Genomic DNA, 18,814 nt, shown 5'->3' with positions numbered 1-18,814 from the left:
CAGAGGCCAAAAATAATCATACAGGATGGCTTGAAGTTAAAACTTCTTAAGTTAAAGCTCATCATAGGGTAGTTATATTCTAGCCTTGTGTTTTCTTCTTGTGTTGTTTTTATTTATTTATTTATTTTTTATTTTGTAAAAAGTCTATCTTTACCTTATTGAGTCTGTCTATTGTATTTTTGCATCTAGGATAATATAACTTAGAATTTTCAGGGAAATTTTCTTTTTTACAGACTCCTAAGTGCACAATGTCCCAACATAGAAGACCACAGAGCACCAATTATTATTATTATTGTGTTAAATATTAACTGTTAACTATTGATAACATTTAAGAAGAAGTTTGCGTCTTTTTTTTTTTTGACTTTTATCCAATCCCAGAGATTTCCCTCTTCACCACCAGCCCCTAAGTTATCACCAGTGAATGTCATGTAACCCCTTGATGTCTTCTCCTTTGAGTCTAATGTATAAAAAACGTGCAAAACTGTCATTCCCCTGAGCGTTACTCAATCTGCTGTCATTTTGCTTCCTGGCAATGTTGCCAGCTTCGTTCAAATAAACTTAGAAAAATTCTCCACAGGTTTGGACATTTCTTACAACAACACCAAAGGCAATTGACTCATTTAAGCAGGAGAAAGTTTATGGAGGGGTATCAGCATGTCCAGGGACTCAACTGACAGAAGACAGATTTATAAACACAAATTTAGAGCAGACCCAGAACCCTGCAAGCTAGAGCTTTCCCATTGCTTTCAGAGAACAGAAGGAAAACTCGGAAGGCTCAGTTGACATTGTGTGTGTGTGAGTTTAATCCTCACCCAGGGATGTTTTCCTTTTTTACCATCCCCGACTGCCCTCTGAGATTCCTCACTCTGTTCCATGCTTCCATGTCTCTAGATCCACTCCACTTATCAGAATATTTTGTTAGATTCCATATGTGAGCGAGATGAAGTGATACTGCCTTTCTCTGATGGACTTATTTCACTTAGCATGATGCTCTCCAGGTCCCTCCATGCTGCCTGAAAGGGTAAGAGATTCTTCTTTTTTACTGCTGCATAGTATTCCATGGTATAAATGTAGCACAGCTTTTTTTTTTTTTTTACACAGTCAGTTTTGAATTTTATTTCATTAGCTTAAAAGGTGAACAATATGTGTTTTAAATCTTATTAAACTCATTTATCTGAACATTTTTACATAGAGCACAGATACAGGATTTCAAGTAACTTATGGCAGAGGCCACTGTCCATTTAAAAATAAGTTTCTTCCACAAAAACCTCATTCAAAGGCAAAAAAATTTTCTTTTATACTGCATAAGAGCTAGATGCAAACTTTTGATGTAAATTTATTTCATTATCAACTCTCATGCTAAAGCTGGGAGGCACAAATGTTCATAGTTCAGTTAAATGATACAAACAAAAAGCTTCAGTTTCTCCCAGATACAAATCAGAAACCTCCATCCATGTCTCTTACAGTAGTATGTCAGACTTGATTGTCTTGCCAGGTCACTTCTTCTTCTTTACTTTCCCTTTTTTACTTCCCTCTCCTTGCTGAAGAGTTTGGTCACTACCTCCTGTTTTTTGTGTCCTTGTTTTTAGTTTAGGAATCATTTCTGCTGCATACAACATTACTGGCTTACGTGATGGGAATTGTACAAGACAAAGGCTGCCATCTTCCTGTTTGAGTTGAACCCGGACTCTGCCCCTGTACTGAGCATCACGATTCCATTCTCTGGAGTACATTTTGTTTTTCTCAAGAAATGCATTAAGTCCAACTGCTGAGCACACATCTTGAATCTCTGTAGCTGTAGGATTTTCAACAGCCTTACTTATGGGGATTCGCCTGCCCTCCGCGATGGTCTTCTTGTTATTTAAATAAGCAGGGTATATACAAATAAACCTGTCCTGGTCGGCCGGGGATCGCGCCGCGGCGCAAGCCATCTCCGCCCGCGACCACTGGGGTGAGACCCGCTGGGCGCTTTTTTTTTTTTTTTAATATATTTTATTGATTTTTTACAGAGATGAAGGGAGAGAGATAGAGAGTTAGAAACATTGATGAAAGAGAAACATCAACCACCTGCCTCCTGCACACCCCCTACTAGGGATGTGCCCGCAACCAAGGTACATGCCCTGGACCGGAATCGAACCCGAGACCCTTCAGTCTGAAGACCGACGCTCTATCCACCAAGCCAAACCGGCTAGGGCTGTAGCACAGCTTTTTTACCTACTCATCTACCGATGGGCACCTTGGATGATTCCAGATCTTTGCTATTGTAAATTGATCCTCTATGAACGTAGGGGTGGGTGTATATCTTCTGATTGTTTCAGGTTTCGTAGGATATATTCTTAGAAGTGGAGTCACTGGGTCAAATGGAAGTTCCATATTAATTTTTTTGGAAAACTCCATAGTGTTTCCCATAATGGTTGCACCAGTTTGCATTCCCAACAGTAGTGTAGTAGGGATCCCTTTTTTCCACATCTGTGCCAGCACTGGTCATTTGTTGATGGCAGCCATTCTGACCATGGTGGGGTGATACCTAATTGTTGCTTTAATTTGCATCTCTCTGTTGATCAGTGATTTTGAGCATTTTCACATGTCTCTTGGCCATCTTATCTGCACTGCAGTCCAGGCAGAGCTGACACTTCGGATGGCATCAGAAGCAGGTGCTCTTCAGTATGAGAGTCTGTTTTGTGACATTAACCTTGTATAATGGATTCAATGGAGACAGGTTAGAATGAGTTAGAGACTTGAGCAACCGCTGCAAGCTACAGTTGGCCTAAAGACACCACGTGCCAAAAATCCTGAATGAAGAAACAATGCCTGCCAGTCAGAAAGAGCAGGTCCTGAAGAAAGATATGAAAATCCAGCCACGCAGGTGCCTCAGAAACAGACATCACCTTCACTGAAGGCGCTAGAGGGCACTTTGTATATTAGTGTGCTCTTGGGCTATTTGACCCTAAATCCAGTCCTAGAGTCAACTGAGAAATACGGGACCCTGGCCTTGAAGCAAGAAAATACATTACCCACAAGGCCAAGCAAGGAATGCCACAAGGCTGAGCCAATGGAGACTCAGAATCGGTATTTCCGTTTGGTCACTTCCGTGGGGAGGGACAATAGTCCTCCTGGTGAGATTTGTGTTCTCAGGTTTTTGTCTCAGGCGGTCAGGATTGTCTGGTCACAGCGTGCTGTGCAGAAGGCTGGTGAGTAGTTTTCCCGCCGCACAGCCAATGGCGGGAGCCTCCAGTGGTGCTCCCAGCTCACACGTGGGACTGAAGCTCGGAGTCCCCACTGGGACCCACGCCAGGGCTGGGACAGCGACCGCCATTCCTGCTGCGGCTTCTACTGCAGCCGCTCCCGCCCCGCTGAGCCCACAGAGTGCAATGGCGGCGCCCGCGCTGAGGAGCTTCGCTGAGGTGAGTTCCTGTCCCCCAGCCCCTCACCACCTCCTTTCACAGACACCACAGCTGGGGGAGGGTGCCTGTCACGTCCTGCAGCTCAGTCCCGCGTGGAGGACCGTGAGGAAGGAGGAGGGGAGAGAGGACTGTTGTGGCTTCTGAGGCACAGCCAGTGCAGGGCAGAGAGGACGGGGTGACTTGCATCTGAGGTTCCCCTGAGGGTGTGGGCTGTGAGGATTGGCGGACAGGTCAGAGGCTGCAGGGAGGACGTCACAGACTCATTGGGGCTTTCCCGGCTGTGGGGTCCATCAGAGGCCTGGGGTGGTCCTGGACCCGGCTGGAAGACAAGCTCTCTACATGCCATGTGCCAAGTTCATGGGGGAGTCCAGCGAGACCCAGTGGCATTGGAGCAGGAAGGGGGCAGAGCTGAGGGAGTGAACCTGGGTCTGAAGATGGGAAGGGGATAAACATTACCCAGTGGTGTGCACATCTGGAGGAAGTGTGAGCGGATGGTCCCTGGGACCTGGTGTGGGGACTTAAAGGCGAAGCATAAACCCAAGCTTGGCTTTGTCTTGGAGGCATGATCTAGGAGACTGCAGTGGTATTGCTTGGCAGGAAGACTGGGGCCCTCAGGCATGGCCCAGAGCTTAAATGGCATTGCTCTCTCCCCTCCCCTCCCCCAACCCTTCCCACCCAACCCAGCTGCTCTGCTGAGGGCAATCCCAGTGAGTAATGGGACTGGGATGAGAGAGCAGCCTGCACTGGCATTAGGGCCTGGTGTCCACACTAACTGGGTGCCCTGGAGGAGGTTGAGGGGGGGAAGGTGTGTAAGGAGTGGGAGTGGGGGTTCTCAGAGAGACAGCTCTGGTTTCAATTGTCTCGATTCTGACAGGTTGGCGTGACCTTTGAGGACATTGCCCTGTACTTCTCCAGGGAGGAATGGAGCCTCCTTGATGAGGGTCAGAGACAGCTGTACCTGAATGTGATGCTGGAGAACTTTGAACTTGTATCCTCGCTGGGTAAGACCCTCACTCTCACCAGTGACCTGGACTTGGCTTTGCCATTTCCCAGGCCCATCTCCCAGGGTGTGCTGTGTCCTCCCGTGTAGACTGTGGTTCTGCTTGATTTTCCATTTTCCTGGGTAGTTGCTGTCCTGGGGAGGGTTGGTCTGTTTCCGCTGCTTCATTCCATTCCTGAAGTCCCAATTCTCCCCGCTGTACTAAGTTCACAGGGAAGGACTTGTGGTCGGTAGTGTTGCAGGAAGCCTGAGGGATTCCACCTTGATCAGTGAGGAAAGCATTTTCTATATTCCTGTTGGTCATGTGTATATATTTTTGTAAAATTGTCTCTACATCCTTATCCTCTTTGTTAACTGTATTTTTTGGTTAAATAGTCTTGAATACCTTGTATATTTTATATATTATTTGATTACGACATACAGGAACACATATTTTTGCATGTGCTTAATAGTGCTTTGCAGATATTACTCCCCCACGCCCGCTTTTCTACAAAGTCCATGTTTTTGGCAACCCAGCATTCAGCAGGTCTAGTGCCATCATGTTTCTAGCAAGCTCAGATGCTTGTTACTAGTGCTTAGTAAGTAAATATTGTTAATGAAGTTATATAGACTTTGCTTTTGAGGCAGAGTCATTGCATTGTTATTAGCCTGCAGTATAGTATTAACATACCTTCATTATACCCAGGGAACTCCAACTATTTGTGTGAATTTCTGTCTATATCGCAATATTCTTTTTATTCTGCTGATCAGAACCGTACCACAATATCTCCAAGGGATTCCTTCCCTTGGTTTGCAAGTATTTTCTTCTGTTCTCTAGATTGCCCTTTCATTTCATTTTGTTTATTGCTGTTGTGCTGTGAAGACGCTATTTTTCTTTATTTGTTGCAGTGTGGACTGTTTATTTTTTCTATTTTGTGTGTTGGTTGGTGTCACATTCAGAAACTCCTGTCCAAAACAAATCTCAAAAACTTTTTCTCTCAGTTGTCCTGAGGAGTTTTAAGTTTTAGCACTCATTTAATTCTGACCTGCAGGTTGAGGTACATTTTTAAAAATATTTTATTGATTTTTTTACAGAGAGGAAGGGAGAGGGATAGAGTTAGAAACATCGATGAGAAAGAAACATCGATCAGCTTCCTCCTACACACCTCCCACTGGGCATATGCCTGCATTAAGATACATGCCCTTGAGTGGAATCGACCCCGGGACTCCTCAGTCCCCAGGCAGACGCTCTATTAACTGAGCCAAACTAGTCAGGGCGGTTGAGTTAGATTTCATTAGTGGTGTCCAGGTTTGTTGTTTTACATGTGAAATCAGATCTTGAAGAAACTATCTTTCCTCTCTTCTGTGGCTTGCATCTTTGTCAAAGATCACTTAAAAGGATGTGCCTGGGTTTATTTCTATGTTTTCTGTTCTGTTCTGTTTATATATGTTTCTGTGTTTCTCCAGCAACACACTCTTTGCTTGCTTTCTCTTTGTAATAAATTGAAGTCAGGAAGTTTGATGCCACCAGTTTTGTCCTCGCTCAGGATTGCTTTTGGTAATGGAAGTCTTTTTTTTTTTTTTTTTTTTTTTAATATATTTTATTGATATTTTACAGAGAGGAAGGGAGAGGGATAGAGAGTTAGAAACATCGATGAGAGAGAAACATTGATCAGCTGCCTCCTGCACACCTCCTACTGGGGATGTGCCCGCAACCAAGTTACATGCCCTTGACCGGAATCGAACCCGGGACCCTTCAGTCCGCAGGCTGACGCTCTATCCACTGAGCCAAACCGGTTTTGGCGATGGAAGTCTTTTGATTCCATTTCCAGATTATTCATTGCTTTGTATAATACCGTTGGAGTTATTCGCATTGCATTTAATCTGTAGTTTGCCTTGTGTGCTATAGCTGTCTCCACCATTTTTCATTTTCAGATCCATGGAGACAGGTTGTCTTTCAACTGATTTGTGTTTTCTTCCATTCCTTTCATTACTGTCTTATAGTACTCACTGAACAGATGTTTCACATTTTGGCTGAATTTATTCCTGCGGATTTTATTGTGTTGGATGCTATTGTAAATTTTATTACATTCTTCATTTTTCTATCAAAGAATTTATTATTAGTGTGTGGAAATGGAACTATTGTTTGTTTGCTTAGTTTGCATCCTGTCATTTTTCATAATTTAATTTTTTATTTTTCTGTTACCTTCACCCGAATACTGAGAATATGTTTTCTATTTAATGTTCTTTTAGAGAGAGAGAGAGTGAGAGAGAGAGAGAGAGAGAAACATTGATTGGCTGCCTCCCACATGTGCCTCTACTGAGAGTGGTGATCAGACCTGCAACCCAGGTACCTACCTTTGACTGGCAATAGAAACCTAGCCCTCCAGTGCACAAGCCAGCACTCTCATGAGTGAAGCACAGTGGTGAGGGATATTTATTTATTTATTTAAATATATGTATTTTTTATTTCTGAGAGGAAGAGGAGAGAGAGTTAAAAACATCAATGATGAGAGAGAATCATCCATCAGCTGCCTCCTACATGACCCTCACTGGTGATTGAGCTCGCAACCGTACAGGTGTCCTAACAAGGAATCCCATTGTGACCTCCTAGTTCACTGTTCGGCAAAATCATTTGTCATCACAGCCAAAAATCAACAATACTACGATTGAAATTTCTTTTGAGAGCCAAATTTTTTTTTACAATATATTCTATTGCTTTTTAACAGAGAGAAAGGGAGAGGGATAGAGAGTTAGAAACATCAATGAGAGAGAAACATCGATCAGCTGCCTCCTGCACACCCCCTACCGGGAATGTACCTGCAACCAAGGTACATGCCCTTGACCGGAATCGAACCTGGGACCCTTCAGTCCGCAGGCCGACGCTCTATCCACTGAGCCAAACCAGTTAGGGCGAGAGCCACATTTTTTAATCTTAAACTATATAGGTAGGTACATTTTTATTAACTTAATCAGGGTACCCCTATGCTGGCCTTTGCTAAAAACTAAAGGGGCCAAAGAGCCGAATGTGGCTTGCGAGCCGCAGTTTGCCGACCACTGTCCTAGTTCATGAGTCAATGCTCAATCAGTGAGACATACGGGGCAGTATTTCTTTTCTTTTTTTAAAAAAATATATTTTATTGATCTCCTACAGAGAGGAAGGGAGAGGGATAGAGAGTCAGAAACATCGATGAGAGAGAAACATCGATCAGTTGCCTCCTGCACACCTCCTACTGGGGATGTGCCCGCAATCAAGGCACGTGCCCCTGACTGGAATCGAACCTGGGATCCCTCAGTCCGCACGCTGACGCTCTGTCCACTGAGCCAAACCGGTTTCGGACGGGGCAGTATTTATTGATTTTAGAGACAGGAAGGGAGACAGAGAAAGAAAGAGCGTGAAGCATTGATGTGCTGTTCTACCCATCCGTGCATTCATTGGTTGTCCTCTACATGTGCCCTGATGGGGATCGAACCCACAACCTTGGTGCATCGGGACCACCCGCTCAACAACTGAGCCACCTGGACAGGGCTCTGAATTTGTTTATTAATTTCAGGAGCTCATAGTGGGATCTTAACAAATTTCTCTATGGAGGGTCCTGTCATCTGGTAACATCACCATCTCTTATGATGCATTGTGGTTCCTAGTGACAGGTGTCATGTCTTATCTTTCATTTCTTTTTTTACTTATTTGAGGCTTGGTTTTTGTTTGTTAGTTCGTTTTTGCTTTAGTGTAGCTAAAGGCTTCAACATTTTTATATCTTTTTTTCTTAAATATACCTTTTAGGTATTCCTTTCTTTTTACTTGTCTCCCTTTTATTCATGTTTGTTCTAATATTTATGATTTCTTTCCTTTGAAACCTTTGGGCTTACTTTCCTGTTGTGTTTCCAGTTTCCTGAGGTGCCATGTTCGGTTCTTTGAGATCTTTGTGACAATGGAGGCATTTATGTCTATAAAATTTCACCCTAGAATTACATTTTCTGAATGTTATACATAAGCTTTGGTAGGTTGTCTTGTTATTTACTTTGCCTCTAGACTTTTTGAGATCCCCTTTGTTTTTGGCTACCCTGAAATTCTTATATATTTATTTATTATTCCTTTTACATAGAGAGGAGGGGAAATGCAGGGTTGGGGGAGATGAGGGAGAGATATCAATCGGCTGCCATCTGCACACTTGCAAACCGGATATGAAACCCACATTCTGATATGTGCCCTAACTGGGAATTGAACCCTTGACGCTTCGATACACAGGATGATGCTCCAACCAACTGAGCCACACTTGCCAGGGCATTGTGTGATTTTTAAAAACAAAAATCTTAGGTTTTTTGGAGAACAGGCCACTAGGATCAATGAGAACAGAAGCTCAGTGGCTGATAGTGGTAACGTTGACCCTTAGTTTTTCTTGTTATTTTTATTTAAAATATATTTTTATTGATTTCAGAGATTAAGGGAGAGCGAGAGAGAGATAGAAACATCAATGATGAGAGAGAATCATTGATTGGCTGCCTCTTGCATGCCTCCTAGCAGGGACCGATCCCGCAACTCGGTCTGTGCCTCACTGTCCAGAATCGTACCTTGGACCCTTAAGTCCACAAGCCGATGCTCTATCCACTGAGCCAAACCAGCTAGGGCTGACCCCGTTTTTAAAATACATTTTTATTGATTTATGAGAGGGAGCGTGGAGAGATTGAGGGACACCTTGATGATGAGAGAGTATCACGGATGAGCTGCCCCTGCATGCCCCTACTGGGGACTGAGCCCACAACAAACTGGGCATGTGCCCTTGACTGGAATGGAACCTAGGACCTTTCATCCGCAGACTGACCCTCTTTCCACTGAGCAAACCACCAAGGTGGACCCTTGCTTTATCTATATCTATCTATCTATCTATCTATCTATCTATCTATCTATCTACTTACTTACTTTGTTAGTTATTATTAACCCTTGTTTTTGTCCTTAGGTATCTTCAAATGTGTTTGCTCACCCAGTTTCCTGTCATCCTTTCTATGCAGTTGTCCTTTTTTGGTATTCTGTATTACTGTTTGTCTTCATGGTACTCTTATTCCCATTTCCTGTGGGATTTTTTTTCACGGATAGTCGTCTACTTACTCTGGGATGGGGAAAGATTCTCTCTCTCTGATTCAGCCATCTTACTGATGTCACTCTCATGGGTCTTTTGTCTGTGATCTCATTTGTGCTTTGTTGTTCTACCACAGTGCTGACCATCCCTCTTTTTAAGATTGGCATCATTTATCCCATGCAGTGGCTCAACTGGGATTTAAGAGGCAGAATCATTTCTGCATCACAGAAGAAACATGACTTCATTAATGACGGGGTAGACCCAGAGGCAGTCTTGCCTTGGTGAAGGGCTGTGGGGTGGTTTTCACGCCTGGGCTTTTTTCATTCATAACTAGGAACCCATTTTTTTCAACAACATTTTGTTACCATTGCCCCCTCCTCACCCAATTCTATTTCTTCTTGCTTAATGTTGACACTTTGCGTATGACTCAGTTTTAATAGTGATCATTCTACACAGATTCCCAGCCCATGGATAACCTTTTCCTGTTTAAACTTTGCACCTCTACCTCTTTCACACATCTCGCTTTACTGCACTCCAATGATGTTTCATGCCTACAGAGCCTTGGAGTGCACACGTGTTATATTGACACTGAACATGACGTGCTCAAATATGATTGTTAGTTTATGGGTTTGAACACATTGGAATTATTCTACACAGACTCACATCGCCAGCATGAAAGGTCCTAAAGGAAGCCCTTTGTGGAGTAATAATGAGTAGACCCTGCCTCTCCTTTTTGTCCCAGCCTATGCTTCTGTCCTCCCTTGGTGAGATTTTCATCATCCAGGGTCCTTTTGGGCCATGGTATATATAACAGCCATTACCTGAAAGTCTGACTTACTTCTCTTGTAAATCATTGTATGGAATCATGTCCAGTCATGAAAGATAAACATTTGTGGTGTACACATTCTGTTATTATCAGGTCAATATGCACTTTACCTACATTTATTTTTGTTCAGGTTGCTGCTGTGGAGAAGAGAATGTGGAGGCCCCGACTGAACAGAGTGTTTCTGTAAGAGTGTCACAGGCAAGGAATCCCAAGGTAGCCTTGTCTTCCCAGAAGAGCCACCCCTGTGCGAGTTGTGAGCTGGTCTTGGGAAACATTTTCCATGTGATGGAGGGGCAGGGAACACAACACGGACAGATACTGTTGAGGTGTGGCGTATGTGCAAAACGATTTTACTTCTGTTTAAAATTTCAGCAACAGCATGTGAGAGAGAAGACTTTCAATACAGGTGTGAATGGGATCTCACTTGCAAACAGCTGCCATTTCAATGTGTCCCAGAATCATATCACATGCGGGGAGGTTGGGCAGGCTGTGCTTACTGGATCAGGACATCTCCATCTAAAAGCTACTCACACCTGGGACATTCCAAATGCTATTGCGACGTGTGGGATGATGTTACAAAGGAGAAAAAATGATTACACCAGGAAAGAATGTAAGGAAGACATTACTTGCACCCACATGTTTATTCAGGAAAAGGGTGTCCATGTTGGAAGTCAGTGTTTTGTGAGCTCTGAATGTGGAAAATATTTTACCAAATTATCTAGCTTTCATTATCAACAGCGAGGTCACACTGGAGAAAGGCCTTATCACTGCAGTGAATGTGGGAAATATTTTACCAGGATCGGTGATCTTCATTGTCATCAGAGATTTCATACAGGAGAAAAGCCTTATAAATGCAGTGAATGTGGGAAATCTTTTTCTCGTAACAATAGTCTCCGATATCATCAGATAATTCACACTGGAGAAAAGCCTTATAGATGTAGTGAATGTGGAAAATATTTTACAAGTAGCAATGGTCTCCAATATCATCAGAGAGTACACACTGGAGAAAAGCCTTATCAATGCAGTGAATGTGGAAAATATTTTACAGGGAGAAATGCTCTCCAGTATCATCAGAGAATTCACACTGGAGAAAAGCCTTATCAATGCAGTGAATGTGGAAAATATTTTACCGCTAAGACCAACCTTCATCATCATCAGAGAGTTCATACGGGTGAAAAGCCTTATAAATGCAGTGAATGTGGAAAATCTTTTACAGGGAGCAATGCTCTCCAATATCATCAGAGAGTTCACACTGGAGAAAAGCCTTATACATGCAGTGAATGTGGAAAATCTTTTACATGTAGCAGTGGTCTCCAATATCATCAGAGACTTCATACGGGAGAAAAGCCTTATCAATGCAGTGAGTGTGAGAAATCTTTTACTACTAGCAGTGACCTTCATCGTCATCAGAGAATTCACACTGGAGAAAAGCGTTATAAATGCAGTGAATGTGGGAAATCTTTTAAAAGTAGCAAAGGTCTCCAATATCATGGGAGAGTTCACACTGGAGAAAAGCCTTATCAATGCAGTGAATGTGGAAAATTTTTTAGTGCTAAAACCATCCTCAATCAACATCTGAGTGTTCATATGGGAGAAAAGCCTTATAAGTGCAGTCAATGTGGGAAGTCTTTTAACCGGAGCATTGCCCTTCGTTATCATCACAGACTTCATACAGGAGAAAAGCCTTATAATTGCAGTGAATGTGGGAAATCTTTTCAAAGTAGCTGTGGTCTCCAATATCATCAGAGAGTTCACACAGGAGAAAAGCCTTATCAGTGCAGTGAATGTGGAAAATCTTTTACGTCTAAGACCATCCTTCATGAACATCAGAGAGTTCATACGGGAGAAAAGCCTTATAAATGCAGTGAATGTGGGAAATCTTTTACCCAGAGTAGTGGCCTTCGTTATCACCAGAGAGTTCACACGGGAGAAAAGCCTTATAATTGCAGTGGATGTGGAAAATCTTTTAAAAGTAGCAGTGCTTTTCAATATCACAAGGGAGTTCACACTGAAGAAAGCCATTATGAGTGCAATTAATGTGAGGTAACTAAATTTGCTGTCCGCATGAGAGTCCAAATATGAGAAATTTCTTAGATGTGTAGGAAATGTAGTTTCTTAGTTTGGACTTAACAGTAGTACAAGAATATTTGTGAATCCTCATTTTTCTGAGTTGTATCATATATTTAATCACCTATATTAGGTAAAGTTCCCCTAAGTGTTTTTGCTGTTGTGTTTGTGTGTTTTTATGTTGGAACACTATGTAATTATGTTGGACTTTCTAACATACAGAGATGTCCTACCAGGTCTATGTCACTGCATATTTCTGTTGCTGAAGGTATTTCACCTGAACCACCTATCAGGTCCCTACAGATGGCATCAATCACCATCCTCGCTTGACCAGGGAAGCAAACTCTGTTGTCTAATTTGTTGAAGAAAATTAGGAATACCAGAGCTCTTAGTTTTTCCTTGTTTCCCTGTCATGCGTTGTTACATAGGACTCATCCCTGTTGGCGCCAGGAAACATAATGTTGCTGAGGGACTACCATTTTCAGGGACAAGATTGCCCTACAAGCCAGTGATGAATTTATTGAGTGCCTAAGTCTTCAATGGGAGACCTTTCTATGCCCCTGATTCTATTATATTCACCAGTTTATTCTGTTCATCAGATTTTTTTATTCACTTGATTTTTAGATTAACTTGTTGATAGGTATGTATTTGTTGTTCATAATTTTTATCTTTACTTTTTTCTTCTTCTTCCTCTTCTTTAAGAATACCTTTCAGCATTTCCTATAATACTGGTTTGGTAATGATGGACTCCTTTAGCTTTTTCTTATCTTTGAAGCTCTTTATCTGACCTTCCATTCTGAATCATAGCTTTGCTGGGTAGAGTAATCTTGGTTGTAGGTTCTTGCTATTCATCACTTTGAATATTTCTTGCCACTCCCGTCTGGCCTGCATAGTTTCTGTTGAGAAATCAGCTACAGTCGTATGGGTGCTCCCTTGTAGGTAACTAACTGTTTTTCTCTTGCTGCTTTTAATATTCTCTCTTTGTCTTTTGCTCTTGGCATTTTAATTATGATGTGTCTTGGTGTGGTCCTCTTTGGATTCCTTTTGTTTGGGGTTATGTACGCTTCCTGGACTTGTAAGTCTATTTCTTTTACCATGTGGGGTAAGTTTTCGGTCATTATTTCTTCAATAGGTTTTCAGTATCTTGCTCTCTCTCTTCTTCTGGCACACCATAATTCTGGTATTGGTACGCTTGAAGTTGTCCCAGAGGCTCCTTACACTATCTTCATATTTTTGGATTCTTTTTTCTTTATGCTTTTCCGGTTGAGTGTTTTTTGCTTCTTCGTATTCCAAATCTTTGACTTGGTTCTTGCAATCCTCTAGTCTGCTTTTAGGTCTCTGTATAAAATTTTTTATTTCAGTTAGTGTATGCTTAATTTCTAGTTGATCCTTTTTCATATCCTGGAGGGTCTCGTTAAATTTATCAGCCCTTTCTAGGAAATTCTTGAAAAACCTTATAACCGTGGTTTTGAACTCTATATCCAGTCGTTTACTTTCCTCCTTTTCCTTCATTTGTGACCTGCCTCTTTGTTTCCGCATTTTGGCTGCTTCCCTGAGTTGATGGAGTGGCTTTGTGTGCTAGGTGTCCTATAGGGCCCAGTGGCTCAGCCTCCCCAGTTACCTGAGGTGGACACTCTTGGTGTGCCCCTTTGTGGGCTGTGTGTGCAGTCTTGTTGTAGTTAAGCCTAGATTGTTGTTAGTATCACTGCGGGGGTTGACCTCCAGGACAGTTGGCTGTGAGGATCAGCTGTGTCTCCGCTGGGAGAGCTTCTGTGCTCAGCTTGGATGGGGCGGAGTCTCAGGGTAGAGCAGACAGCCTTGGTTTCCTGTCAGCCCTGCCCTACGAGGCCCCTGTGTCTCAGTGTCCCCAGGCAATGGTGCACGCACCTGTGAGAGAAGGCTGCCCTCGAGTTTCGCCCGCTTGCCAGACAGTCCAGTTTCTCCTCGAATGAGTCTGGGTTCCCAAAAGTCTCATCCAGAACTGGATTTCAGTGCAGTTGGGAGGTTTTGATTCCCTCCCGAAGGAGACAGCTAGCCCCGCGCTTGCTGCCCTCCCTCTCCGCACTCAGGGAGTAAGCCATCCCAGTATTCAGCCTCCCGCCCTTTCCACAGACGCGGTTCTCCGCACCTCTGTCCTCCACAGCTCCTCTGGGTCTCAGTGTTCTTTTATCTTTCCTTCTAGTTGTAGAACTTCGACTCAGCCAGCTTTCCGGTGATTCTGGATGATGTCCGCTCTGTCTTCCAGTTGCAGTTTTGAAATTGTTGTGCGAGGCAGAAGTATAGGTGTTGACCTATGCCGCCATCTTGGTTTCTCCTCCAGGATTTATTTTGAATCAGAGACAAAAGGAGCGGTGTTTACACAGACCTGAGGGACTCCAGGGATGTTTATCTTCTGTGGAGCAGTCATTGTCAATGATTATAGTCAGGAAATTTTGTGTCTCCTGTAGCTTCTCAGAAGTTCCCATCAGAGCCATTGGTGTGCTGGCAGCAGAACAAAGATTGAGAGAAGGCTGTCTTTAGTCTAGGGATGTGGCTTTTGTGGGTTTGGGTGTAAGTTCTTCATTGTTTGTTACATTTTCTCTCACTGAGATGAGACTCTCACCCAGAGGGAATAAGTATGGGGATTGAATACAGAGTTGCCAAACCTGTTCTTCCAGAATAGGTGAACTTACATTTGTTTTATCTTGGACCATTGTTAACAGCTGTAATGAGTAAATTACATGTCTTAAATAGAGTGTTTCATAAATCTTGACATGTGCATGAAACTGAAACCATCATTACAGTCATAATGCTGACCATAGCTGTCTGTGTAATTGCTTCATGACCTCTTTTAACCTCTCTCTGTTCTTCACAGCTTTCCTAGTTCCCATGGATTTACATTCCATTTTCATAGAGAACTTTTTCTTTTCTAAGTATTTTTCAGCTTTTTTTTTTAAAATATATTTTATTATTTATTTATTTATTCATTTTTAAAACATATTTTATTGTATTTTTACAGAGAGGAGGGGAGAGAGATAGAGAGTTAGAAACATCGATGAGAGAGAAACATCGATCAGCTGCCTCCTGCACACCTTCTACTGGGGATGTGCCCGCAACCAAGGTACATACTCTTGACCGGAATCGAACCCGGGACCTTTCAGTCCGCAGGCTGACGCTCTATCCACTGAGCCAAACCGGTTTCGGCAGTATTTTTCTGCTTTAATTTGTTTCATAAATACTTGGAGATTTATTAAAGTTACACTAGTAACTCATCTTTTTTTTCAGATAGATATTCTTATCATTGGTATATCACCAACAGTTTGTCCATTTTGATAAATATTTGGTTATTTCTTTTTTTTTTTTTTTAAATATATTTTATTGATTTTTCACAGAGAGGAAGGGAGAGGGATAGAAACATTGATGAGAGAGAAACATCGATCAGCTGCCTCCCGCACACCCTCCACTGGGGACATGCCCGCAACCAAGGCACATGCCCTTGACCGGAATCGAACCCGGGACCCTTCAGTCCGCAGGCCGACGCTCTACCACTGAGCCAAACCGGTTTCGGCAAATATTTGGTTATTTCTAACTAAGCTTGTACAAACATTTCTGTATCATTCCTTGTATGTATATAAGTGGTATTTACCTTTGTCAAAAATTAAGTGCATGATCTGAGTTTTTGGGTAGATGAATGTTTAAATTTACCGAGATTAGCAAATTGTGATCTAAATGGAATATACCACCAGGGCCGGTGTGGCTCAGTGCTTGGCCGTCATTTCATATAGCACAGGGTTGTTGATTTGAATGCTGGTGGGGATATGTGCTGAGTTGTGGGCTAGATCCACAGGAGTGGGTGTGCAGGAAGTCGCTTGAAAATATGGCACTTCCCCATCAATGTTTCTCTGCCTCTCACTTCTCTCTAAAAATTTATAAACTATTCTATTTACAAAAAATATATATTTCATTGATTTTTTTTTTTACAGAAAGGAAGAGAGAGGGATAGAGAGAAACTTCGATGAGAGAGAAACATTGATCAGCTGCCTCCTGCACACCTCCTATTGGGGATGTGCCCGCAACGAAGGTACATAGTCTTTTTTTTTAAAATATATTTTATTGATATTTCACAGAGAGGAAGGGAGAGGGATAGAGAGCTAGAAACATCGATGAGAGAGAAACATCGATCAGCTGCCTCCTGCACACCTCCCACTGAGGATGTGCCCGCAACCAAGGTACATGCCCTTGACCGGAATCGAACCCGGGACCCTTCAGTCCGCAGGCCGACGCTCTATCCACTGAGCCAAACTGGTTTCGGCCATAGTCTTTTTTTTTTTTAAAAAAAAATATATTTTATTGATTTTTCAAAGAATGGAAGGGAGAGGGATAGAGAGTTAGAAACATCGATGGGAGAGAAACATCGATCAGCTGCCTCCTGCACACCCCATACTGGGGATGTGCCCGCAACAAAAGTACATGCCCTTGACTGGAATCGAACCTGGTACCCTTCAGTCCGCAGGCTGACGCTCTATCCACTGAGCAAAACCGGTTAGGGCAATAAACTATTCTTTAAAAATAAAAAATAAACCTTTTTCTAGCCGGTTTGGATCAGTGGATTGAGCGTCAGTCAGCGAAGTAAACGGTCCCAGATTCGATACCGGCCAAGGGCACCTGTCTGGGTTGGGGGCTGAATCCCCAGTAGTGGGCGTGCAGGAGGTGCAATCAATTATTGACTCTCCCTCTCCCTCCCTGAAATCAATAAGGAAATAAGTTTAAAAACAAAAACCATCAGTGTCTAGGAGCATGTCTCACTGAGAATGGAGTGACTCAATCAATAGCCGAGCTCTATAGTATGCCAATAAGGAATAAAGATTGTTTTAAAAAATAAATAAAATAAACCTTAACTGATTGTACTTTTTTGCACTTTTCCAGCAGTGTTTGAGGGATTCACATTCTTCACATCCTAGAGAATATATTGTTTGGTCAATCATTCTTTATTTAAACATTTTATTTTGTAAGTTCGTCATACTCCCTCAGTTTGATTGTGTTTTTCTAGAAATTTATGGTGAGTCTTTTCTCAGATGTATATTTCCTGTGTCTACATCTTTGTTAAAACCTCTGATCGTATGTTCTGCTTAATGTTTTATGAGTTTTGGCAATTTTGTTGAACAAAAAGACAATGGAATAACAAATATGGATGTTAGAATTTCACTCATTTTGTTCCTTTTTGATTTAGGAAATAAATTTTTGTATTGGTATAATGTGTTTTAATAATTTTTACATTTTAAAAATATATATTTTCAGATATTTTAAAAATGTTTCTTATTGATTTCAGAGAGTAAGGGAGAGGGAGAGAGATATAGAATCATTAATAATGAGAGAGAATTATTAATGGGCTATCTCCTACACTCTGCTGTTGGGAATGGTCCCAGCAACCCAGGCATGTGCCCTGATGAGAAATCGAATGGGGGACATCTTCGTGCATATGCCAATGCTTAACCACTGAGCAACACCAGCTAGAAATTATTTAGTTTTTAAATGCTATGCACAATGCAGTGAACACTTTTAATTTTATTATTTTTTATTTTTTAAAAAAATATATTTTATTGATTTTTTACAGAGAGGAAGGGAGAGGGATAGAGAGTTAGAAACATCGATGAGAGAGAAACATCGATCAGCTGCCTCCTGCACAACTCCCACTGGAGATGTGCCCGCAACCAAGGTACATGCCCTTGACCGGAATCGAACCCGGGACCCTTCAGTCCGCAGGCCGACGCTCTATCCACTGAGCCAAACCGGTTTCTGCAACACTTTTAATTTTAACCCGCACTCCTAACATTCTCCACCACCTTCAGAAGAGCAACCTTAAAAAACATTCTCAGGACAGGAACCCTTCACTTCCCCAGTGCCAACACGCACCTTTGTGTTTAAGGGCTTTTAAGAAAGAACTGGGGCCTTTCTGAACGCGCTGACCCACCTGCAGGGAGGCAGTACTGTGGGCGCTAAGGTCTCAGTGTTGGGCCTCCAACCTGGAGTCTCCAGGAGACTCACTACAGCTCCCTGCATCTCAGTTGGCTAAATGTGACATGACGCTGATAACGGGACTTAGCTAGGACTGTGAGGATCAATAAAAGTTACAAACTTGGTACTTGCCTGGGCCAGGGTTCCAGAGATCACTTTTTGAGCATTTTCTCTTTTAATTCTCACAATAATCTGGGAAGTCTAAACTGATATTGAACTGTTGGGAACATCCTCGATTACAGAAATGATGAAGATTTTCCAAGTTTACTTAACAAACAATACCAAGGCTGAACAGCAGACTCTGCATGATGGATGAATGATTACTCTGACCCTTTTTTTGTGTGAAAGATTGGGCTAAGGGACTGCCTGGATATTAGAACGAAACAGCCCCGTTCGTCTGCCTCCTTAGGCTTTTATTGTAACAACAGCTTGAATTAAAATTAACTATTAGAGACTACCAGTAGGG

The 18,814-nt window shown here is 42.4% G+C and overlaps 2 protein-coding genes across 2 annotated transcripts; one reads left to right on the top strand and one right to left on the bottom strand.

Moving 5' to 3' along the window:
- Positions 1-1,107: 1,107 nt before the first annotated feature.
- LOC308235509 (signal recognition particle 19 kDa protein-like) lies at positions 1,108-1,960 on the bottom strand. The gene has a single exon (XM_080644392.1). It carries the CDS (start codon positions 1,929-1,931, stop codon positions 1,497-1,499), a length of 435 nt encoding a protein of 144 aa, XP_080500518.1. The 5' UTR covers positions 1,932-1,960; the 3' UTR covers positions 1,108-1,496.
- A 1,131-nt stretch (positions 1,961-3,091) lies between these two features.
- Positions 3,092-12,334, top strand: LOC308235337 (zinc finger protein 211-like; the record flags this gene model as incomplete). Its single annotated transcript, XM_080644089.1, has 4 exons — positions 3,092-3,404; positions 4,279-4,405; positions 10,418-11,351; positions 12,178-12,334. Exons 1-4 carry the CDS (start codon positions 3,219-3,221, stop codon positions 12,332-12,334), a joined length of 1,404 nt encoding a protein of 467 aa, XP_080500215.1. The 5' UTR covers positions 3,092-3,218.
- Between the last annotated feature and the right edge of the window lie 6,480 nt (positions 12,335-18,814).

Source organism: Plecotus auritus, assembly GCF_963455305.1.
Source record: "Plecotus auritus genome assembly, chromosome: 10".
Taxonomy (NCBI): domain Eukaryota; kingdom Metazoa; phylum Chordata; class Mammalia; order Chiroptera; family Vespertilionidae; genus Plecotus; species Plecotus auritus.
The sequence above is the reverse complement of the archived record's forward strand: the minus strand, read 5'-3'. Positions and strand labels throughout refer to the sequence as shown.